This window comes from Sorex araneus, chromosome 3, assembly GCF_027595985.1.
Source record: "Sorex araneus isolate mSorAra2 chromosome 3, mSorAra2.pri, whole genome shotgun sequence".
Taxonomy (NCBI): Eukaryota; Metazoa; Chordata; class Mammalia; order Eulipotyphla; family Soricidae; genus Sorex; species Sorex araneus.
The window spans coordinates 146402788-146428692 of NC_073304.1; the positions used below are offsets into that span (position 1 = coordinate 146402788).

The 25905-nt window shown below is 40.9% G+C and overlaps 1 protein-coding gene across 1 annotated transcript in view; it reads left to right on the plus strand.

The window, feature by feature from the left end:
* Nucleotides 1-25905, plus strand: part of MAN1A2 (mannosidase alpha class 1A member 2) — a 150508-nt gene that overhangs the window by 14577 nt on the left and 110026 nt on the right. The window contains exon 2 of the mRNA XM_004614424.2: nt 22135-22390. Coding sequence (XP_004614481.1) covers nt 22135-22390 — 256 coding nt within the window. The remainder of the gene's footprint in view (nt 1-22134; nt 22391-25905) is intronic.

The following is a 25905-nucleotide window of genomic DNA, read 5'->3' on the forward strand; positions in this document are numbered from 1 at the left end:
ATAAATATTACCAATGTATAAATTTTCACATAAATGGAATTATGCCATCTAAGACCTTAAATTTTGTAAGTCTTGTTTAACTTGTTGTTGAGACTTATCCAAATTCACATTGTTCTTTGTCAATGTTTCATTACTTGGGGCTGGAGCCATAGCACGGTAGGTAGGGCCTTTGCCTTGTATGCAACCTGACTCTGATTCGATTCCCAGCATCCCATATTGTCCCCTGAGCACCGCCAGGAGTAATTCCTGAGTGCAGAGCCAGGAGTAACCCCTGTGCATCGCTGGGGTGATCCAAAAAGCAAAGAAAAAAATTTCATTACTTTTTAAGGTGAGTAGTATTTCTTTGTATATACAAGCAATATATATATATATGTATATATTTATGTATTCATCTGTTGATGGACATTTGGGTTATTTTCATCTTCTGACTATTAGAATGATATGGCTATGAACACACATCTGCATGTTTTTTTTTTTTTTTTTTTTTTTCTTTTTGGGTCACACCCAGCAATGCTCAGGGGTTACTCCTGGCTTTGCACTCAGGAATTACTCCTGGCAGTGCTTGGGGGACCATATGGGATGCCGGGGATCGAACCCGGGTCGGCCGCATGCAAGGCGAACGCCCTACCTGCTGTGCTATCGCTCCGGCCCCACATCTGCATGTTTTTAAGTATACTTGTTTTCAGTTCTTTTGGTATTCACCTAGGAGTGAAATTTCTAGTGCATAGCGCAGTGGGTAGGGCATTCGTCTTGCACGTGGCCGATCTGGGTTCGATTCTTCCACCCCTCTCGGAGAGCCTGGCAAGCTACTGAGAGTATCTCGTCCACACGGCAGAGCCTGGCAAGCTACCTGTGGTGTATTGGATATGCCAAAAACAGTAACGATGAGTCTCACAATGGAGGCGTTACTGGTGACCACTTGAGCAACTCGATGAGAAATGGGAGACAGTGACAGTGATGGTATATCTGTATTTGATATTTAAATTGTTTTCTATCACAGTTGATAATTTTATTACAAACTTTCCAATTTCTCCAGCACTTAAAAATGTATTTATCCCAGTGGGAATTATGTTTTATATATATATATATATGTATATATATATATATATTTTTTTTTTTAATTAGTACTCAGTTACTCCCAGCTCTGTGCTCAGGGATAACTCCTGTCAGACTTTGGGCACCATATGGGATGTCAGGGATCAAACCTAGGTCAGCTGTGTGTATGGCAAATGCCCTACTGGCTATACTATAGCTTCATCCCATTAAGTGGTATTTTACTGCGATTTTGATTTTCCTAACATCTTCCTTACACCTTTTTATGTGCCTTGTATATAATTACACACACAGACATATATATATATATATATCCTTTTTTTTTTAATTTTTTTATTGAATCACCAAGTGGAGGGTTACAAAGTTCTCAGGATTATGTCAGTTATACAATACTCAAACACCCTTCCCTTCACCAGTGCCCATCTTCCATCACCAACCCCCCCCCAGTATATCTGCCGCCCCCTCCCACCTCCCCAGTCCCCACCCTTGTACGTGATAAGTTTCACTTCGTTTACGCTTATCTCGATTACATTCCATGTTTCAACACACAACTCACTACCGTTGCTGGGGTTTCCCCCCAAAAAGAAAAAGACAGTCCTATTGCCAAGGAGGCATTTGATAGTTCTCCATTGCTAAGAATATAGAGATATTAAGTCCCGCTGTTTGTTACATAACTTTTCTTTTTCCCCCTTGCCCCGCGCCACTGAGTTCACACCTGTTTAGTAATCGCCACGCTGTCTGACAAAGGGAAAAAAAAAACGAAGAGGATGGTTATTTCCCGTCATCAGCCGGCGTGGGGCTCTGGCTTAGTTGATAGTCTAGTAGAGTGTCTGCAAGCAGTTTCTGGAACCAAAGGTCTTGCGCTGATACCGGCTCCGGCTCGAGATTCCACCAGCGTCCCACTGGTCCATGTACATAATTTTCCCCCTTATATCCCATTCCCACGCCACCAGGTCTGTTTGCTTACTGGACATCACACTATGTTTGACACCACGCCGCGTTTCTTCCGAGAAAGAAGGATATTTCTTCTCAGCCGGCTTGGGGATATAGCTTAGTTCAGTCTAGAGAGATGGCTACCACTTTGATTGCCTTCAATATTTCAACAAAAGACTTACTATTCTTGTTAGGATCTCCCACAAAAGTCCGACCCATTAAGAAGGAACCATTACATATTGCTGATACTAAGATGACATTAGGTTGCGCGGCCGCTGTCGCGGCCGCGCGGTTTTGGGTTTCTGTATAAAGTCCAGGGAAAATTCTGCCTGAAATTCTATCACTACAATCTTTTACCTTTTTATGGAGCTCATAATATGGGAAAACCTAGAGAAATACCGGGCCCCCCGCATGGGCGGAAGTGGGAAAGCTCCCTTGTCCTCCTCAGTCATACTGGGGCTGCGGGCGCGGCAAAGTGGGAAAGCCCACGTGGCTGCACTCTCTTTAAGTGTCCGATGTGGGCGGAGACCGGTACTTCCCCGCCCTCGATCTCCCGCCAGCTGCGCTGCGCATTTGGGTGCGTCTCTCCATTTTGTGCTCAGAGAAGTGGGGTGGAGGCTGTGCTGTGCTCAGGAGAAGTTGAAGGAGAGAGAGAGAGATTAAAAAAAAGAGAAACGCCGGGCCCCCGCACGGGGGACCTGGCGGAAATGCTCAAGTCACATCTGCAGGTTGCTGGCGGGCTGCTGGTGTCCAAAGCAGCTCCCTCCTCTTCCTCAGTCATTCTGGGGCTGCAGCCGCGGAGAAGTCTATATATCCTTTAAAGTTCTTGAAAGTGGTGTTGTCGAGTTACAGAAGTATGTTGCTTTGTTTTTTAAAATATAATTTCTGGATTCTAGACCCTTTTTACATTTTGACTAATGTCCTTTGACACACAGTTTGGAATTTTGAAAAAGCCCAGTATATTCTTTTTGCTTTTGTTTTAAATAGGGTCCACACTAGGTGTACCAGGGGCTGTACCACTTGAGCAGTATCCCCAACCTACTTGCATATACTTTTGATGTATAAAACCATTTGTAAACTGAGCTCATGAAAATTTACTCCTTTTTCTCAAGAACATTGTGTTCTTTTATTAGGTTATGGATCTATTTTAAGTTTTTGTGTATGTTGTGAAATAGGAGTTCAATATTGTTACTAGTATTTTTGGCTTTGGATTGTCCTGACACCACTAGTTTACAAGACTGTTTTCCTTATTGAATGGTAGCCTGTATTCTTGTTGAAAATAAGTTATTTCTGGACTCATGTTCTATTCATCTATATTCCGTCCTTATGTCAGTATACATTGGTTTGATTACTGTACTTCGTAATAGGCTTTGAAATTGGGTTTTGTTCAATATTCTTCTTTTTCAGTGTTATTTTGACTGGATTCACTTGTAATTCTTTGTGAAGTTGAATATCATTGATTCTTGACCAATTCTGCTGTTGTGATTTTGATAGAGATATTGTTGAATCTGTAGAGTTTTGGGGTAGATTCCCAGATTCACACAGTTTTATTTAAAATTCCAACTTGTCGTAGTGACTTCAAGCTCACAGGAATCATTATTTTGCTCTTTTTTGGCCCCCTAATTCCATAACATTCATTATCTTATTTATGTGTATCTTCCTTTAAAATAATTTTTTTCGGGCTGGAGCGATAGCACAGTATGTAGGGCATTTTCCTTGTGCGCGGAGACCTCTGTTCAATTCCCAGCATCCCATATGGTCTTCTGAGCACCACCAGGGGTAATTCCTGAGTGCAAAGCCAGGAGTGACCCCTGTGCATTGCTGGGTGTGACCCAAAAAAGAAAAACAAAACAAAGCAAAAATCATATTTTTCATCATTGTTTAGCTAAACTATCATAACATTATTAATCTTCATAGTTTTGTTATACAAAATTCCTGCATCTCATTGCCACCATTATGCCCAGGTGCCCATTGTACCCATTGTGCCCCACTACTCTTCTCATGTCAACTTTAGTCCATCTCTTCATTCCTCCTAACCCCTTCCCCCACTGTTTTGGTAATGACAGTTTGGTAGTCCGTAGCCAAGTGTGTTGTTTAGCTATACTGTCCATTCCCTTGCTGTCTCTCAATCATACAATGTTCCAACACCCATTACTTTACCACTGTACATTTCCCACCACCAATGTCCCCAGTAGCCAACCCGCCACCCCCCGCACCCCTCAACACCCAGCCTGTCTCTATGGCAGACAATTTTCATCTTTCTGTGGTTCTCTCTCCCTCTCTCCTCCCTCCTCTCCCTCCCTCTCTCTGTTCTTCTCTCCCCCTGTCCCTCTCCTCTTTTGTCTCCCTCTTCCTCTCCTTCTTCCTCCCTCCCTCTCTCTCGCCCCCTTGTGGCTTGCAGTATAGGTACTGAAACATTATCATGTTTTTCCCTTTACCTACTTATAGCACTCAGTTATTGTCCTGATTGATTTCCAACTTGTCGTAGTGGTCCTGTCTCTATCCTAACCATCCTCCCTTATCACCACTTGTGGCAAACTTACAACTGTGGACCAATCCTCCGGGCCCTTGTTTCTACTGTCTTTGGGAATTAGTCTCATACTTTAATGTATATATATATGTATATATGTATATATATCACACATATGTGTATATATACATATATGTGTATATATGTATATATCACACACATGTATGTATATATCACACATTTTAATATATATGTATATATATATCACACATTTTATATATATTTCGGACGAGCCTCATGCATGAAGGGACCGGCAGAGGAACTCAGGTGTGTGGGACCCAGGGCTGAGATCTCCAAGCCTGCTCGGATTAGAACTGGGCCTTCTCGACCCAGACCTCCCATTTTCCAGTAGCTTGGCAGCCACAACCACAAACTGCCCCCAGCACCATGTAATCCCACCAACAGCCAACATCCAGAGACTATTAGACCCAGCTCCTGGAAGCGACATCTAATAGCCTTGTTTTCCCTCTTGGAGAACCTAACAAACTACCAAGAGTCTATTGCCCCCACGGGAGAATCTTGCAAGCTCCCCATGGCATATTCATACCTCAAATACAGTAAAATCTTATACGTACCTCTCAGAGAGCCCGGCAAGCTAACGAGAGTATTCTCGCCCGCATGGCAGAGCCTGGCAAGCTACCCGTGGTGTATTCAACATGCCAAAAAAGTAACAATAGGTCTCATTTCCCTGACCCTGAAAGAGCCGCCAATCGTTGGGAAAGAAGAGTAAAGAAAGGCTGCTAAAATCTCAGGGCTGAGTGTAATAGAGACGTTACTGGTACCCGCTTAAGCAAATCTATAAACAACGGGATGACAGTGTTACAGTGATATATATCACAAAAATGAATGCATCTGATAAACAGGTTTTCGTATTCCTAGTGTACATCATTCCTAGTGTACACATCACAGGCCAAGAAAGAAAGCTCAAGAAGCTGAGGATATGCTTTGTATGCAAGAGCCCTGGATTCACTCCTCAACACCGTATGGTCCCTTGAGTACCACAGGAAGTCATTCCTGCACAGAATCAAGAGCACTGCTATGTGTGGACCTCAAATAAAAAACAATAAAAAGAAAACACAAGTTATTATGGATTGCAGAAAAGCATTAAGAAGGAAATTAATAATAATATAGACTTTCATAAAGAATAAGAAAAATCACAAATAACCCATTAAAACGTCTCCATAGTGAGACTTGTTACTGTTTTTGGCATACTGTTTTGGCATATAAGCCACGGGGAGCTTGCCAGGCTCTGTTGTGCGGGCGGGATACTCTGGGTAGCTTGCCGGGCTCCCCGAGAGGGATGGAGGAATCGAACCTGGGTTGGCCTTGTGTAAGGCAAACACCCTACCTGCTGTGCTATCACTCCAGTCCATTGAGATAACAGAGTTTATAATACTGTTGATTATACTTTTCATGTACACATCATTCCAATACCACACCCATTGCCAGTGTCTAACTTCCCTCCACCAGTGCCCCAAAGACTCCTCTTGCTTTGTAAGCACATTTCCGTAGACAACGTATCTTCAGTTCCAATGACTTTGAGCATCTGTGTTTGTTTTTTTCTTAATCTTACATATGAGAGATCTTTCTTTTCTAAAAATTTATTGTGGAGGTGGTGACACCTACACACATAGATGAATAAAGCCCCTCTTTCTCTTTTTATTCTCTGTAGTTGATCTGTCATAATTGTAAGTGGGGTGTTAAAAATTTCATACTTGTGTTGTTGCTACTGTTGATACCAGTTTTTCTGTGAATAATATATTTTGGTGATTAATACATTTTGGTGCTCCTTCACTTGGTGCAGCATTTATATTTATAAAGGTAAATTTTTGTTGCTTAAGCCCTAATCATATAAATCTGGTTCCTATTTCTTACTGCTTTTTAAGCTGGAAGCCTGCTTACATGCTGCTTATAGTACAGCAATGCCTTTCTTTCTGAAAATTACCACTTGTAGAGATAATTAAAGCAAAAGTTAAAATGAAAACACGGGCTGGAGTGATAGCACAGCGGGTTGGGCATTTATCTTGCATGCAGCCGACCCGGGTTCTATTCCCAGCATCCCATATGGTCCCCTGAGCACCACCAGGGGAAATTCCTGAGTGCAGAGTCAGGAGTGACCCCTGTGCATCGCTGTTGTGACCCAAAAAGCCGAAAAAAAAAAAAAGAAAAAAGAAAACACAGTTTTGCCTCTGGTTTTCTATTTGCTTTGTTGTTTATAGCAAATTTCTCTCCTTTCCTCTAATATTGTGTATTGGGTTGAATGACTTTCTTCTCTTGGCTTGCTATGTAGCCTATTTATCTAATTTTCAGGCTGAAGAATATAATTTAAAACAATATGATAATATCGATTGCTTTACATACTGATACTTCTACTGGGTCTACTAATAGTAGACCCAAATGTGTAGATCATTTGTGTCTACTGGGAACATGATAGGAGTGAATTTATCGAAGAGCAGAAGTTGCTATTGAAGGGAACCAGAATTCAAGCTTTCCAAGTCGTTGCCTGCATTTGCACCGAGAGAGGCAGAATCTGCAGCTTCAAGCTCCACAGTTTATACTTTACAGCTACTTCAGATAACAAATGTCCCTCCACTAGTTTGGACTAGACTGTGCTGTGTGTGTCCTGGCCCTGATCTATAGATGCTGCTATCCAGATCTTCAAAGCGGTGCAAGACATATTTCTCAAACTTCCCTTCTTATTTCGGCCACCTGCATAAATTTTTAAAAATTTTTAAAAAATGTTTTGTTTTTTTTTTACAGACTTACAGCTTTTTGTGCTAATGTTTCAGTCATACAATGCTCGAGAACCCATCCCTCTGCTAGTGCCCGTTCTCCACCACCAATGATCCCAGTATCCCTCCCACCCTCCCACCCCATTCCCCCCCACCCCACCTCACCTTCTCTCTCTTTCCTTTTGGGTGTTGTGGTTTGCAATAGAGGCACTGAGTGGCCATCGTGTTTGGTCTATAGTCTATTTTCAGTGTGCATCTCCCATCCCCTTCGGGTCCTCAAACCACGCTTTAGAAGGGTGTTCCCTTCTCTATCTGAGCTGCCCCTTCCTCCAGGGTGTGAGGCCAGCTTCCAATGGAAGTGGAGCCAATCTCCTGGTACTTATCTCTACAATTCTTGGGTGCCAGTCTCCCATCTTGTTACTTTATATTCTACAGATGAGTGCAATCTTTCTATGTCTGTCTCTCTCTTTCTGACTCATTTCACTTTTCATGATACTTTCCAAGTTGATCCACTTATATGCAAAGGTCATGACTTCATCTTTTCTAACAACTGCGTAGTATTCCATTGTGTAGATATACCAAGTTTCTTCAACCAGTCATCTGTTCTAGGGCACTTGGGTTTTTTTTCCAGATTCTGGCTATTGTAAACAGTGCTGCAATAAACATTCAAGTGCAGATGTCATTTTGGCTATACTTTTTTGCCTCTCCAGGATATATTCCCAGGAGTGGTGGCGCTGGGTCAAATGGGAGCTCAATTTCTAATTTTTGAGAAGTGTCCATACTGATTTCCAAAAGGGCTGAACCAGTCGGCATTCCCACCAGCAGTGTAAGAGGGTCCCTTTCTCTCCACATACACGCCAACAGCTTTTGTTCTTTTGGCTGTGTGCCAGTCTCTGTGGTGTGAGGTAGTATCTCAGTTGTTTTGATCTGCATCTCTCTGATGATTAGTGATGAAGAGCATTTTTTCATGTGCCTTTTTACCTTTCGTATTTCTTCTTCCTTGAGAAAATTTCTGTTCATTTCATTGCCCATTTTTTGATGGGGTTAGATGTTTTCTTCTTGTAGATTCCAACCAGTGCCTTGTATATCCTTGATATCAACCCCTTATTGGATGGGTATTGGGTGAATATTCTTTCCCATTCCATAGATTGTCTTTGTATTTTGGTGTCTGTATCTTTTGCGGTGTAGAAGCTTCTTAGTTTAATATAGTCCCGTTTGTTTATCTCTGTTTCCACTTGGTCAGTGGCATGTCATCTTTGAATATACCGTTAGCTTTCATGTCGTGGAGGGTTTTGCCAACCTTGTCTTCAATGTACCTTATAGATTCTGGTCTGATGTTCAGGTCTTTAATCCATTTTGATATGATTTTTGTGCATGGTGATAGGTCGAGATCTAAACCCATTTCTTTTGCATGTGGTTATCCAGTTATGCCAGCACCATTTGTTAAAAAGGCTTTCTTTGCTCCCCTTCACATTTCTTTCTCGTTTATCAAAGATTAGATGTAATACAATTGGGGTGGTGTATAGGGTTATTCCTCCCTGTCCCATTGGTCTGCGGCTCTGCCTTTGTTCCAGTACCATGCTGTTTTGATTATTACTGCTTTGTAGTAGAGTTTGAGGTTGGGGAGGGTGATGCTACCCATCATCTTTTTCCCAAGAGTTGCTTTAGGTATTCGTGGGCGTTTATTGTTCCATATGAATTTCAGAAGTGTTTGCTCCATTTCTGTAGGGAGCCGCTTTACAAGTCTGGCTCTTATTTCCTAGTAAGACAGCCTGGCTCTTCTGATTCAAACAGAGGCTTGTAGCAAGGTTGCCACTATAGTCGCCATTTGTTTCTCAATAGCCTATGTCTGTAACAAAAGGACATGTCAATCTGCATTTGTATGTGGGTCCAGACACCATTTCCTCCCAGCAGAGAGGTATAAGTATTGTAACTGCCAGTAGAATAAACTCTCTCTTCCTCCTTCTTGCTTTCTGGCTCCGTGTCTGTTCATTCGGTTGTGTCCCCTCCTCAGCCCCACATGGGGGTCCTCCCTGCTGGACAGGATGGGACCCCACACATTTCGTTGAATATTTTCATGGGTATCCTTAATTGGGATCGCATTGAATCTGAATCTGTATAGTGCTTTGGGGAGTATTGCCATTTTGACAATGTTAATTCTTCCTATCCATGAGCAGGGAATATGTTTCCATTTCCTGGTGTCCTTATTTATTTCGTGGATTAGCGTTTTGTAGTTTTCTTTGTAGAGTTCCTTTACCTCCTTATTTAGGCTGATTCTGAGGTACTTGATTTTCTGGGAAATGATTGTGAATGGGATTGTCTTTTTTTTAAATATCACTTTCCTCTGTCTCATTATTTGCATATAGGAAGGCCATGGATTTTGGGGTATTGATTTTATAACCTATGACTTTACTGTACAAGTCTACTGTTTCTAGGAGTTTCTTGGTAGAGGTTTTAGGTTTCTCTAGGTATAGTATATCTGTGAATAGAGAGAGCTTGATTTCTTCCTTTCCTATCTGGATGCTCTGGATGTATTTTTCTTGCCTAATAGCTATTGCAAGTACTTCCAGTACTATGTTAAACAGAAGTGGTGAGAGTGGGGCATCCTTGTCTTGTACCTGATCTCAGAGGGAAGGCCCTAAGATTTTCTCCATTGAGAATAATGCCTGCCATGGGTTTGTAGTAGATGGCTTTGTCTATCTTGAGGAAAGTTCCTTTTAAACCCATTTTGGTGAGAGTTTTCGTCATAAATGGGTGTTGGATCTTGTCAAATGCTTTCTCTGCACCTATTGAAATGATAATATGGTTTTTTATCTTTGTTTTTGTTGATATGATGGATTATGTTGATTGATTTCCGAATGTTAAACCGCCCTTGCATCCCCAGGGTGAATCCCACTTGGTCATGGTGTATGATCTTTTTGATGTATTCTATTTGCTAATATTTTGTTGAGGATCTTTGCATCCGTGTTCATCAGGGATATTGGCCTGTAATTTTCCTTGTTAGTGGTTTCTTTGTTTGCTTTTGGTATCAGGGAAATATGTGCCTCATAGAAGCTGTTTGGGAGAGTTCCTGTTTCTTCAATTTCCTGGAAAAGCTTGAGGAGAACTGCTAACAGGTCCTCTTTAAATGTTTGGAAGAATTCGCTAGTGAATCCATCTGGGCCTGGGCTTTTGTTTTTGGGGAGACTTTTGATTACAGTTTCAATTTCCTTGATATTAATGGGTCTGTTCAGGTATTCCAAGTCTTCTTGGTTCAGTCTTGGGAGGTGATAGGAATACAGGAATTTATCCATTTATTTTAGGTTCTCTTGTTTCGTGGCATACAGACTCTCAAAGTAGTCTCTTATGATCTTTTGAATTTCATGTTTCTGTTGTGATGACCCCTTTTTCATTTCTGATTCAGTTTATTACAGTTCTCTCTCTTTCTTTGTGAGTCTTGCTAGTGGTTTATCAATCTTGTTTATTTTCTCGAAGAAGTAGCTCTTGGTTTCATTGATCTTTTGGATTGTTTTTTGGGTTTCCATGTCGTTAATTTCCGCTCTAAGTTTTATTATTTCTTTCCTTTGGCTGGGATGGGGTTCCCTTTGTTGTTCTTTTTCTAAGGTCTTGAGCTGTGAAGTCAAGTTATCTATGTAGGCCCTTTCTTCCTTCCTGAGGAATGCTTGCAAAGCTATAAATTTTCCTCTTAACACAGCTTTAGCCTCATCCCACAGGTTTTGGTAGCTCATGTCTTCATTCTCATTTGTTTCCAGGTGTCTTTTGATTTCTTCCTTGACTTCCTTCCTAACCCACTCATTGTTCAACATTGAGTTGTTTAATTTCCAAGTATTTGATTTGGTTCTCCACATCTGTGTGTGATTCGGTTCTATCTTCAGTGCATTGTGGTCTGAAAACATAGTTGATACAATTTCTATCTTCTTAATTCTATTGAGGTATGTTTTGTGACCCAGCATGTGGTCTGTTTTAGAAAATGTTCTGTGTGCACTGGAAAAGAATGTGTATATTTTCTTTTTGGGGTGTAAGGCCCTGTGTAGGTCTGTTAGCCCTCTCTCTTCTATTTCTTCCCTCAGAGCCAGTGTTTCCTTGCTGAGTTTTGTTCTTGTTGGTCTATCCAGAGGTGACAAGGCAGTGTTGAAATCTCTGACTACTACTGTATTGCGACGTCCTCCTTAAAATCTGTTAGCACTTGTGTCTCTTGATAGATGCATTTACACCATTGACTTTGAGAGAGATTATTGTCATGGGTTTTTTTGTGCTATCTTTCTATAAGGGTTTGTTGCACTTATGGGTGTTTTCTTTCTTGTCTTACAGGAGCCCTTTTAGTCCTTCTTTTAAGTTTGGTTTTGAGTCTGTGAAATTCCAGAGCCCTTTTAGTCCTTCTTTTAAGTTTGGTTTGAGTCTATGAAGTTCCTGGGCTGTTGTTTATCTATAAAATGGTGTATCGTTCCATCGAGTTTGAGTGAGAGTTTGGCTGGATAAAGTATTCTTGGTGAGGCATTCTTTTCATTGAGTTTTTTCACTATATCCTACCGTTGTCTTTGGCCTGGAGGGTTTCCTCTGATAGGTCTGCTGTAAATCTAAGGGGTACTCCTTTGTATGTGATTTTTCTTTGGCTATGCTGCTTGCAATATTGTGTTTCTGTCTGTGGCATCCATCATTCTGACTATGATATGCCTTGGAGTGTTTTTATTAGGATTTATTTTAGCTGGCACCCTTCTAGCTCCTTGGATCTGGATCCTTGCATTCTCTAACTCTGGGAGCTTTTCAGCAATGATTTCTTTAATTGTGGTTTTTTTCATTGGGGTTGACTCCCTGTCCTTCCGGTACTCTGATCATTCTAACATTGTTCCTCTTGGAGTCATCTCCTTGGTCTCTGATTCGCCTTAGAGCTATTTTGAGGTCTTTTCCCATTGTTTGTTGTTGCCTGTATGATTTCTGCTGTTCATCTTCAAGTTTGCTGATTCTGTCTTCGGCTGTAGACATTCTACTGTTGAGGGCACCTACTGAGTTTTTAAGTTCATCTATCAAATCTTTCATTTGTGACTTTTTTTTGTAGCTTTCTTATTTCTGCTCTCATTTCATCCTGTATTTTCTCAGCTATCCGTTCCCCCATTTCTTTCATTTCTTCCTTTAATTTTCTGTACGTTGACTCTTTGAGTTCCTTGAACATCCTCAGCATTTCATCTCGGAATTCTTTGTCGGAGAGATCATATTTGTGAGTACCCCGTGTTGAGGATTCAGAACTCTTTTCTTTCTCCTATACTCATAGTGGAAATTTGCGCTGTTTCTTCATCTTGTTGTGAATCTATAGAGGTAAAACCTTTTAAGTTCACTGGCACTGTTCCCTTTTATTGCAGAAAAGAATTCTGAATAAGCTTGATCGACGATGTTCAACCTTCTCATCTACAGTACATCTTAACTCTTGGACATTATTCTGTGACTTATGATAAGCATCTAGTGAAGCATTGGAAGAGATGTTCTTTCCTATTGGGCTTTGTACAACTTCTTGTATATACTTGTTTTTTGGTCGAGTTGGAGTAGGCCAGTAAGATAGTATATTGCATTTGAGGTAACCAATACGTTTTCCACAGAATTAAATAATAAAGGTTGGGATGTGAGTCAAGAATGCTGGCAGTGGAAAATATAACTGCGGCCGCATGAGTGGGCATGTGGCCCCCTCAGAAGGCCACGCCCCCTTCAGTGGAGGCCACAGCCCTAGCCAGTCCAGTTGTTAATGCGCTGTCCACAGACCTGTTGAGAGGACTGGCGATGGTTGCTCAGGGCAGACGTGAGGGCAGATGCCTGCTGCTGGGCTGGTTCTACCTGCATAGATTTTAAAATGCTGAATGTCTTTGTAATATTCCTAATAACCTAGGTGAGGGTCAGACCACAGCCATGACAGTGACATCCGAGTAATTTCTGAGGGTGGACTCAGGTTTGAGTAGTTTGTTCAGGCGATTCCAATCTGTTGTCAGCTCTGAGAACCACTGATTAAGCCACTTACGGTTTAACTTAAAATAATAACATCAGAAAGTTCTTTTTCATTTATATCTGTATCACTGTCATCCCGTTGCTCATTGATTTTGCTCAAGCGGACACCAGTAACATCTCCATTGTGAGACTTGTTATTGTTTTTGGTATATCGAATGTGCCATGGGTAGCTTGACAGGCTCTGCCGTGCGGGTGGGATACTCTCAGTAGCTTGCCGTGATTTATATCTGAACTTACTAAATATTTTTTATTCCTGACCGCCCCTTTCTCCAAAGAAATGTAACATGGACTCACACTCCCAGAAATATCTTAGATTTATTACACTATTGATTTTGAATTAATTTTTAGTTTGGGCATTCAGAAACCTTTAACCGTTGCCAATTTTTATATGACCCTTACATTCATTTTCACAGGTTTGAGGCTATGATGTATGGCAGTGTTGTTCTGTACTAATATTTCATTTACTGTATTTGAATCTAGGACTGTATTTGTGGTCAACTTCCTTGTAACCTTGCTACTGTTTTGCCTCTTAGTTTCCTTCAAGGTTAGAGTTCCTCCATGACCTTGGCTGAATGGCATTTCTCTTTGAAAGGCACTTGTAGAACCCTGTTATTTTGTTATTTTCAGTGTCAGTTGCTGACTCTTCCACAGTTGTGTAGTTGTTTCTAAAGCCATTCTTGACCTTTAATTGTGCACAAGTAGCTGTTCACATTTCTCCTTCAGCTATTTCTATTACGCCTTCCTGTGTCCTCTGAAATTTCTTTAGAGTTTTATTAAAATATAGAGTTTGAAAAGCTATTTGATATTCAGCTCTTCCTAAAAAGGAACATATATATATATATATACATATACACACTAATGTCATTTACCTTTTTTTCGTATTTTTAAAATTTTATTTTATTTTTATAAAGTAGTTAACAATATTTGATTACACTTAATATTCAAACACCAATCCTACCACCGTTATACCTTCCCACCACCATATTTCAGATGTTTCCATCCCAAACCCCAACCCCTGCCCCAATGCAGAACCAAAATAATTTATTTTGTATTGTTTGTTATGAATAAATTGCTGAAAATGCTCTAAAAAAGTTTCCTTAGAAGAAAGTATGTGAAGTATGTGAAGATTGTTGTATTTCACCCAGGGGCTTTCTATAAGAGATCACTAACATGTTGTTAAAGGTTAAGCTTTGGTGCTTTTATATATGTACATATATATATATGCACATATATGTATATATATGTAAAATATATTTCCCTCTAAGATTGGTTGCTTTCTACTTTAAACCCCATCAAATGTGGTACAGTATTCTTGGAATATGAGTGGTGTGAGCTAGATGTTGCGTGGCCATGAATGCATCTGTGTGGTCCAGGAATACATTCTCTCGTGGGTGAGGCACAGCTCGAGTGTGTAGAGAGAGGCCATGAGCATGGCAGCGGTTGAGTTCTAGAGGTTTTCGGCTGCTTGGGGCTGGGTCTCTTCAGGCAAAGAGGGGCCTCACCCATCCCCCTCCAGGGTGCCCCAAATAAAACAGCCTGTTGCGGGGTCTGTTGGCATGGCTATGGTGAGTCATTTTATGCTCTCTTCCGAGAGAATTATAATGAGTCTCTGGATCATGGCCATTGATGAAATTATCTGGTGCCAGCTAGAGGTGGCTTGTGGGCGTGACTACCAAGTTGCCGGAAATGGGGAGATGGGGAGGGGGGGGAGGAACCACCTATTCCCGGTTCCCCTGAACTTGGTGTTTTCAGTCACAAGTCCTACATACCTGGGTTTTCTGTGGATTCACTCATGGGTGAGGCTTGGCCCGAGCTCATTTCTCTCTTTTTTTTTTTTTTTAATTTTTTATTGAGTCACCATGTGGAAAGTTACAAAGTTTTCAGGTTTAAATCTCAGTTATACAATGCTCGAATACCCATCCCTTCACCAGTGCTCATATTCCACCACCAAGAATCATTTCTCTTTTAAAAGAAAGCATTACATTGTTGATCATTCAGCATTGGATATTAATGAGTTGGTTTAGTTAAATTCACTTATAATAGTTTGAGAATACTTATGTATTGATGTTTTGTTAAAGGTTCTTATGTTTCTTATCTTAAATTTAAATCCAGGAACTAGAGAGATAGTACAGTGGGTAAGGTTCCTAGTACATTGCTGACCTTGGTTTGGTCCACAAACCAAGCACTGAGCACCGCTGGGTGTATCCCTACCCCCACTGTCACCCCCACGAACAATATATATATATATATATATATATATATATATATATATACACACACACACACACATATATATATACGTATATATATACACACATACATATATATACATGAGAATAGCATTGTTGCCCTGTCATCCCTTTGTTCATCGATTTGCTCAAGTGGGCACCAGTAAAGTCTCCATTGTGAGACTTGTTACTGTTTTTGGCATATTGAACATGCCACAGGGAGCTTGCCAGGCTCTGCCGTGTGGGCTAGATACTCTCGGTAGCTCGTCGGACTCTCTGAGAGGGGCGGAGGAATTGAACTCGGGTCGGCCACATGCAAGCAAACTTCCTACCTGCTGTGCTATTGTTCCAGCTCAGGAGTAGCACCAGTACATTGCTGGATGTGACCCAAAAACTATTTTTGAATGTAGAATTCATTATTAAAAGGGGGGGGAAATGGAATGAAATCCAACACTTAAAAGGGTGGAAGATATTCAACAAACTAAACATAAAAGTTAATTTTATCACACCAGTAAAAATACACAGCTAACATCATTAATATTAAAATACTAAGTTTTCTCCTCCTCTCAGATCAGCAACTAATTACAACAGACTAATGGTCCCCACAAAAAAATACCTATACCTTAAATCTCATGACCTAAAAACATGTCACTTTATATCAGTGTTTTCCAAAGTAGGCAGCACCATCCCTCCAGGTGCTATGGGGGTTGCTTTCTGACCATTAAAGGTGATTTTCAAGGGGTCCCTGAGTAGGTTTTTTTTATGACCTGAAAATCTTAACAAAATAAAATAAGCGTCTGTGAAAGCTGGGTCAATATAACAACAGATGTTTGAATGCTTGGAGTTGAGAAAGATAATGGAACCCATTGGATAGGAAGGGAAGGGAATTCATTTACCAGTGTTTATTGATATTTTTCTTATTCATTACTAAATGTCACTAATAATAAGTGATTTGTAGATTTTATTTGGTTTTCTTTAACAATTTTTTAAAAGTAAAAATTCATGTAATTTTTTTTTCATTATAGCCTGTGATTCACCAAGTTCTTTATAATGCAGTTGTTTCAGGCATTAAATGTTCCAACACCAGTCCCACCAACAGTGTGCTCTTCCCTCCACCAAGGTTCCCAGTTTCCCACCCACCATCCCAGTCCTTAGAGGCACAGTTAAATTCACTTCATATTATTTATTTACCACACAAAGGTAAATGGAATTATCAAATCTTAGATCAATAAGAATCAATTTTTGATAATTGTTATATCTCACAGTGATGCTATTGAGGTCATCGCCTGAGGTTCTGCTGTGTTGGTTAGTACTTGTTGAGCCTTCTGTGTTATTGTTTAGGCTCATTGAGTTTGGTGGTCCAATGTGCAATTTTCCAATCAGATTTGAAGTGATCCTATTGGGATGATAGTACTATGCAAATTTGAGGTGTCATAATGCCCCATATTTGGCTGCACTGTCCAGAGCTGTAGATCTGGGACAATTTGGTGAGTTGGCAATTTAATGAATTTAGTTGTGGAGCTGGGCCATTTTTTTCTTTTTTGTGGGGCCACACCCAGTGGTGCTCATCTGTTACTCCTGGCTCTGCACCCAGGAATTGCTTCTGGCAGTACTCAGGAGATCATATGGGATGCTGGGGATCAAAAACAGGTTGGCCGCATGATAGGCAAGGGCAGTACCTGCTGTACTATTGTTGTTTCTAAGTTGGAGAGTGTCAGGTATGGCTGTGGGCTGCTGTGTCTTCAGACATAAAGGGAAACCTGCCCACCCTCATCCAAGAATGCCTGAGTTCTCAGCCCATAACATTCTTCTGGGAAGATTTAGCAGTATCATATCCTCTTGGAGCTTTGACCTTGGGCTGTTTTTCTGCTGGCAAGGTGGTGATTGTGGGCGAGGGTCTGCTGGAAGCACAGGGAGGTGAGGGGAGGGCTCCTGAGCCATTCCCGACTTCACGCGAGTCTGGAAGTTTCAGCCACAAAACCCGCATACTGGGTTTTTCAGCAGATACATTCTTGTGCATGGGGGGCTCTTCCCGAGCCTGGTGAGAATTCAGGTCTGGAGTTTACAGCTGCTGGGGTTCTGTGGAGGGACTCACCTGCTCCCTCTGAGGTTTCCCAGATGAAGTCAGCCTCGCATGGGGTGAGGAGGCACCTCTGTAGTTTGTGTGTTGCTCACTCATTATAGAATCTTCTATACACATGCTTAGTCATCCATTCTGCATCTTGTTGGAATATTTCCCCTTTTCCAGCTGCCTTCTGGAGTTTTGTCACAGAAACCTTTTGTCACAGAAACCTAGCTGATCTTTGACCGGCAGAGCTAAGGTGCTAGCCAGGCTTGATTTGACATTGTAGATTCCAGGCTGCAGCCCAGCCTGGTCTTTGGGATGTAAATCCGAGTGCTTTCAGCCCAAAGAAGGCTTCGGTTTTGTTTTTGTATCTTCTTTCCGGGGGGCCTAGATTAAGGGCCTGCAGATACAAGAGAATTATGTTGCCTCAACATTCTTCCTGTAAGATCTTTTGGTGCCTTTGGTGATGTCAATGTATTGCGCCCTTTGGAAGTGCCATGATCAATAAAAAAGGGGTTCAGAGAGAAGGTGAGGGGGTGGAAAGTGTATAGAGCGCGGAAAGGTGTAGAGAGGATGGAGAGTGTATAGAGGGAAGACTGGAATAAACTGCAAGTGAGACCAACCATCTTGGCTCCATTCCTTCCTTCGCCTGCCACATCTTCGCCATCAACCTCCCCGGGGTGGGGGAAGTGGCCGGAGGCTAAGGCTGCTGCCCTAGGCCCTGTGCCTGGCTCGGTGTGGTGAGGCGTCCCTTCCCTCGCCCGAGCCTTTTCTTTTTATTTTTATACAGCATCTAACAAGGGCTCTATTGGTGCAAAATTTCATTCTTGCAGAAACTTATTTTTACTTCTACCCTCAATTGGGGCCTGGAGCGATAGCACAGCGGTTGGGTGTTCGCCTTTCACGAGGTTGACCCGAGTTCGATTCCTCCGCCCCTTTTGGAGAGCCTGGCAAGCTACCGAGAGTATTGAGACCGCGCGGCAGAGCCTGGCAAGCTACCCGTGCGTATTGGATATGCCAAAAACAGTAACAGTAAGTCTCTCAACGAGAGATGTTACTGTTGCCCGCTTGAACAAATCGATGAGCAACGGGATGACAGTGACAGTGATAGTGATAAAAATTCATGTTCTGAAACATTCTGAAAGACAAATACAATTCCAGATTAGAAAAGAAAAACATGGTGCTGGAGAGATAGTATAGCAGGTAGGGTGTTTTCCTTGCACTCAGCAAACCCGGGTTCAATCTGCAGCAACCCATACAGTCCCCTGAGCACTGCCAGGAGTAATTCCTGAGTGTAGAGCCAGGAATAACCCTTGAGCATCAATGAGTGTGCCCTCCTACAAAACAAAAATCTTTTTGAGGAGCAATATATTTATCTTTGATAAAATTGTATATAAGGTACAGTATAGATTCTGATGAACAGTGTTTAGCTTTGATGATATTGATTTTTGATATTGATTGGATCATGGGTAGGTTGATTTTTGGGTCACATCAGGTGTGACTCAATGCTTTGTGCTCTGGGGTCACTCATGGTGGGGCTTAGGGGACCATATGTGGTGCTGGGGATCAAACCACAGATCATCTCACCAAAATGCCATGCCATGAATTATAGTATGGATTTGGAGACACATTTGTGTTGCTTACCCTGGAACCTGAGAAATAGTACAGGGGTTAAGGCATTTAACAGGATGTGGCTATTAGGATTCAGTCCCTAGCTACACATATAGTCTCCCCAGTAGAGCAAGGAGTGATCCCTAAGCAGAGTCAGGAGTAAGCCGTGATCACAACAAGGTGTTGCTAAAAAAAGAAAAAAAAAGTAATGGAGAGAGCACAATTCCGAGCATGGTGTGAGGTCCTGAGTTTCAGCCCCAACATCAAATGGCCATCAATCACCGTCAGGTGTGGTTCCTGTTAAAACAAAAACCTCCTGAAGGCCTCAACATAGCCCACACACCCAGAATTGAACAGAGAACTGATCTTTGGGGTAGGAACTATGAGGAGAGGCTGCTCAGTACACTCCTGGTATTCTGTTTCTTAATGGCTTAGAAACCAGTTAGCTCAAAAGTCCCTAGAAATGGGCTCACCAACTGCAAACTCCCAGAAAGTTCCACAATGTAAATTTCATTCTAGTTCTCTGTGTCCTCATGAGACCAGAACTAGCATGAAACCAACAGTTCTCTTTTAGAGCAGGAGCTGAGCATTCTACAAACACCTTTACTAGGGCCTAAAGAACAGCATAGAAGGTCAGGGAACCAAGCTGATGTCTTCCTTACAAATGAATAGTTTTTAAAAAGTTATAAAGAAAGATTAGTACACACTGGGATCACTACTAAAAAAAAGAAAGAAAAGGGATTCAAGGCAGGGCTCTTCCTTGTCTGTGTGAATCACTGGGTTAAAAAAAAGAAAAAGAAAGAAAGAGAAAGAGAAGCCCAATTGATAGTAAGCAGGTAGAGCACTTGCCGTGCACTTACCTGGGTTCAATCTCTGGTATCTCATGTGATCCCCTGTGCACTGTCAGGAGTGATTCCTGAGTGCAGAGCCAAGAGTAAACCATGGGTGTTGTCTTTGTGGCCCAAAAACAGAAACAAAAAAGAAAAGAAAAGGAGTTAAGAAAGCAAAAGAAAATAGTGGACAGCTCAAAAGTGGTCGGTAAGAGCTTGGAAAAAATAAAATTCTGACTTTTCACCCAAAATGGCCTAATTACCTTCTTACTATCCCCACCTATTAATTCTAACATAGGTCAATTGATTATAGTCTCTACAGATTCATTTTTATTTCAGTTTTATTCATCCCAGTATATATATATTTTTATTTACAAGGAGTAATTTTATTTAATAGAAATAAATCAAACTTTTTCACCCCCTAAATCAAACAGTGTCTCTTTTACATACTAAATACCATCCAATGTTACCAAGTATGAAACAAGTTACACATTACTCCTCACCTGATCTATTTTAACAATCTTCAACAGTTGTCATATTTACTTTGGGCTTCTGCAAACTGTATTCCATCCATCCACACAGAAGACCTAATGAGTGTTCAGAATATAAGACTGAACAGTCTTGCTCACCTAATATAGGTCTTGCTCACCTAAAATTCACATGGCTTACCTTATAAGGAATCAATCCCATGGCAACGTATTAAGGGATCCTGTATGATGAGATTCTTGTCTCTCCAGCTTTATCTTACACATTCTAGTTCTCTGCAGTGTAGCCAAAATGCCTTCTTGCATTTCTTCTCACACAGTTTTCTTACCGTCAACAGATCTTGATGCATGTTTTCTCCTTGAAACACTCCTACAATTCCTGCTTTGGTGTATGTATTTTGGTCTTTGTTGTTCACAGGTTGTTCTTGAGTACTTGGGGGACCATACAGTGCCAGAGATTGAACCTGAATCTCCCACATAGAAAGCATAGGCACTAGCCCTTTGAGCTATCTTACTTTCAAATCACTGATTAATCAAAACCTCAGTCATCTCTTAAATCAGAGAGTGACCTAAAACTGTACACTTGCGTATATACTTGCACTTGCATATACCATGTGCCTTTTCTTCAGAGCATTTAACATGTGTGATTCTTTGATTCAAATGACTTTCTTCACAAGATCATAAGCTCCAAAAACTGAGATCCTATTTTTTATTTGACAAAATACGCATTAAACATGTATACTCATTGAATAGTTCTTTCCCCTTGGCTTTGGTTCTGCTTTCTACTTTATGTCCCTGTGATTTTGACATATACGGAATCATGTAGTGTTTGTCTTTTTATAACTGGCTTGTGTATAGGCATTGCATCCAGTTAAATTGAACACGTTCAGTTGATGGGTTGTATCTTTTGCTTTTGAAGAAATCACCATTTAAATTAGAGATGACTCTGGTTGGGACACGTGTTTACCCTTAGTGTAGTCATTATGGGCAGATTTAGGAAATAGATTACTATTCCTGTGTCATACATGTGGATTGAGATGAGGAAAACTGAGCAAAACTTGGCCTTGTTAAAAAAGCTAATATTCACTGTGAGTGATTTCTAAATCTGTATGCACAACAGACTCTTCTGGGGAGTTCTTAATCATAGTTACATGGATTTTAAACAGGGCTTAAGGGACCTTTAGTAGTCATACCTACATCATTTTAGGTCCATTGTGCTTTTGAGATTTGTGATATTTCCAAAATGTGAATATTTCAGAAGAATATGTAATGTACTAAGTGCCAAATAAAAAAAATTCTGTTTATTTTTTCTGCCTGTCTCTTTCCATGACCTGTGCTAATATTTTTTCCTCATCTCTGATACTTCTTCAGTAAATTAGTAATTGCTGTTTTCTGAATTTTGATTTTGCCCTGAAAATTATCATTTTCCTTCCAGATCCTTTTCTCTATTGTGTAAACTGTTCTTAATAATTCAGAGTTCTTTTATTTTCTCTCACCATGATGCAGTATTCCATTCTTTGGGCAGATAGATCTGAGGGTCTCTCATAGATTATTCTTTACTTTTAATAGCAAGAATAGAAAATAGTTAACAAGGTCTGTTAGAGGAAACTAAGCTTTATGTTGAAAGTTTGAATTTCTTCAGAGTCATTCTTACCAATATTTTTTTTCTCTTATAGGGAAGAAGAAGAATATTTGAGAAATAAAATTCGAGCTGATCATGAGAAGGCCCTAGAAGAAGCAAAAGAAAAATTAAAAAAGTCAAGAGAAGAAATCCAAGCAGAAATTCAGACAGAAAAAAATAAGGTAGTTCAAGAAATGAAGATAAAAGAGAAAAAGTCACTGCCTCCAGTATTTATACCAAACCTTATAGGAATAAAAGGTGGAGACCCAGAAGATAGTGACATACGAGAGAAAAGAGAAAAAATCAAAGAGGTAATAAAACTGCAGATATATAATATGGAGTAGATTATGAATATATATTTTCTGGATCATTTGCACATATATAAGCACACAAAATACACACATACCATCTGTGGTGTCAGACTTGGGTCTTACTTGTTTTGGGATCACAAGTTTTGTAGTTCAGTCTTTAAGTTGGAAGATCCATAAACAATTGATTATTAAAGTAAGGGATTTCTTAAATGTATGGTTAAAAGGGGCACTGCTAGATACTATGCACATCTCCTTAAAAGCTTGCTTCTGAAGAGTTTGCATATCTGCCATCTTATAAAGAACATGTCATGTGAACCCTTAACTATAATATAATAGATCAAGAATACATTCCTAGGACTCAGTGACAGACCATTTGCCTTGCATGTGTGAGATCCTGGGTTTAGTTCCTGGCATTGCAAAAAAGCGAACACATTACTTCCAAAGAATGCAAAGGATTATTACAATCATGATCATGAAATCCCGTTGATCGAGTTGCTCGAGCGGTCTCAGTAACCTCTACATTCGTCCTATCCACAGAGTCAGGGGAATGAGATCAGCTGGTTACTGGCTTTGGCATATGGATACACCATGGGAAGCTTGCGAGGCTGTCCCATGTGGGCAGGAAGCTCTCAGTAGCTTGGTAGTTTCTCCCAGAGGGAAAGGTATAAAGCGGCTGCGCACTTCTGGGAGCTTGCTTTTAAGACTCTGGATGTTGGCCATTGATGGATGGGATTACACACACCTGGGTTCCTCTGCCAGCACCTTCATGTGTGAGGCTTGTCAGAATGTGTGGAGAGGGGCCTTGAGCATGGCTTTGGCTAGGTTCCGGTGGTCTTTGGCCTCCGGGAGCTCTGCTCGGGGTGGGGAGGGAAGCTGGAGCCCATCCCCTCCGAGGGGCCCCAGGGAAGACAGCCAGGCGTGGGGGCAAGAGACTCTCTGTCTCTATTTGTATGAATGACCATATTTGTATAGTCTCTCAGACATCTTTCTGTTATTCTAGAAGTGAATCAGAGAGAATAATACCATAGGATGATGGATCCAGTTACCTTTTCAATTAAACTTGTTAATTAGAACTCCTGCTATTCTAGGCGAGTTTGCAGTAGTAGTGCCTTTAAAGAAAATGCCTGTCAGAGTGCAGTAGCACAAACAATAATTATGTGTTATGGCAAAGCCTAACATATTTACAGAAAGAGATCACCTACCTTTACTCTAAGGATAAAAGATTCTCTTGGCAAATTATGTTAGTTGGTTGTTGAACCAGAATCCCTTGATTGACAGTTCAGTCATCATCACAGTGAAGGAAGGGGAGCTATTCCTTAAGGTAATGATAGTTCCTTTTAGGGTGGGAAAACACCTTTATCCCCAATGTAAAGAACTTATTATATGGTTTCCTTTTGTCATGTATATATATATTTTTAAGTTTTTTATTAGTGAATCACCGTGAGGTACAGTTAGAGACTTACAAACTTTTGTGCTTGCATTTCAATCATACATTCCAGTGCCTGTCCCTCCACCAGTACTCAATTTACACCACCAGTGGTCCCAGCATCCCTCCCACCACCCTCCACCCCACTCGACCTCTGTGTCAGGGATTCCCTTTTGCTCTCTCTCTCTCCTTTTGGGTGTTGTGGTTTGCAATAGAGGTATCAAGTGGCCATCATGTTCGGTCTATAGTCTACTTTCAGCACGCATCTCCCATCCCAAGCGGGCCCTCCTAGCACCCTTTACTTGGTGTTCCCTTCTCTATCTGAGCTGCCTTTTCCCCCAGCATATGAGGCCGGCTTCTAAGCTGTGGGTTAATCCTCCTGGTACTTCTCTCTACTGTTCTTGGATGTTAGTCTCCCATTCTGCTACTTTATATTCCACAAATGAATGCAGTCTTTCTATATCTGTCCCTCTCTTTCTTGTTCTTTTTTTTTTTTTTTTTTGCTTTTTGGGTCACACCCGGCGATGCACAGGGGTTACTCCTGGCTCTGCACTGCTCTGCACTCAGGAATCACCCCTGGCGGTGCTCAGGGGACCATATGCGATGCTGGGAATTGAACCCGGGTCGGCCGCATGTGCTATTGCTCCAGCCCTGTCCCTCTCTTTCTGACTCATTTCACTTAACATCATACTTTCTGTATTGATCCACCTATATGCAAACTTCATGACTTCATCTTTTCTAACAGCTGCTTTGTATTCCATTATGTAGATGTACCAAAATTTCTTTAACCAGTAATCTGTTCTGGGGCACTCGTTTTTTTTCCCAGATTCTGGCTATTGTAAACAATGCTGCAATGAACATATAAGTGCAGATGTCATTTCTACTATACTTTTTTTGCCTCTCTGGGATATATTCCCAGAAGTGGTATTGCTGGGTCAAATGGGAGCTCAATTTCTAATTTTTCGAGAAGCGTCCATACTGTTTTTCCAAAAGGGCTGAACCAGTCCGCATTCCTACCCCAGCAGTGAAGGAGAGTATTTCTCCCCACATCCGGGACAACACCAGTTGCTTTTGTTCTTTTGGATATGGGGCAGACTCTGTGGTGTGAAATGATATCTAATTGTTTTTTTGATTTGCATCTCTCTGATGATTAGTGAAGAAAAGCATTTTTTTCATGTGCCTTTTGGCCATTCAGATTTCTTCTTTGAGGAAGTTTCCGTTCATTTCATCGCCCCATTTTCTGATGGGGTTCGATGTTTTCTTTTTGTAGAGTTCAACCCATGCCTTGTAAATCCTTGATATCAACCCCTTATTAGATGGGTATAGGGTGAATATCCTTTCCCATTCTGTAGATTGTCTTTGTGTTCTGGTCACTGTATCTTTTGAGGTGCAGAAGCTTCTCAGTTTAAGGTAGTCCCATTTGCTTATCTCTGTTTCCACTTGCTTGGCCAGTGGAGTGTCACCTTTAAAGATACCTTTAGCGTCAATGTCGTGGGGGGGTTTTGCTGACTTTGTCTTTAATGTACCTGATGGATTCTGGTTTGATGTTGAGGTTTGATGTTTGATGTTTGATGTCAAAGGTCAGATCCATTTTGATCTGACTTTTGTGCATGGTGTTAGCTAGAGGTCTGATCCCATTTTTTTGCATGTAGCTGTCTAATTTTGCCAGTACCATTTGTTAAAGAGGCTTTCCTTGCTCCACTTCACATTTCTTGCTCCTTTATCAAAGATAAGATAATCATATATTTGAGGGTGTGTGTAAGGATATTCCACCCTGTTCCATTGGTCTGCAGCTCTGCCTTTGTTCCAGTACCATACTGTTTTAATTAATTATGTCGTGTATATTGAGGTTGCATAATTATGTATTTTTACAGACATAAATCTTAGAATTATACATTGATGTGGGAGATATAGGAGAATAAGTATATTTAATTATGTCATGTATATTGAGGTTATATACATATTTTCACAGGCATAAATCTTAGAATTATACAATGATACAGGAGATACAGGAGAATAAGTAATGGTACTGTAATGGAATTCTTTAGTTACATGAAAGGTAGAGATAATAGTCTGTGAGGGATGTGAA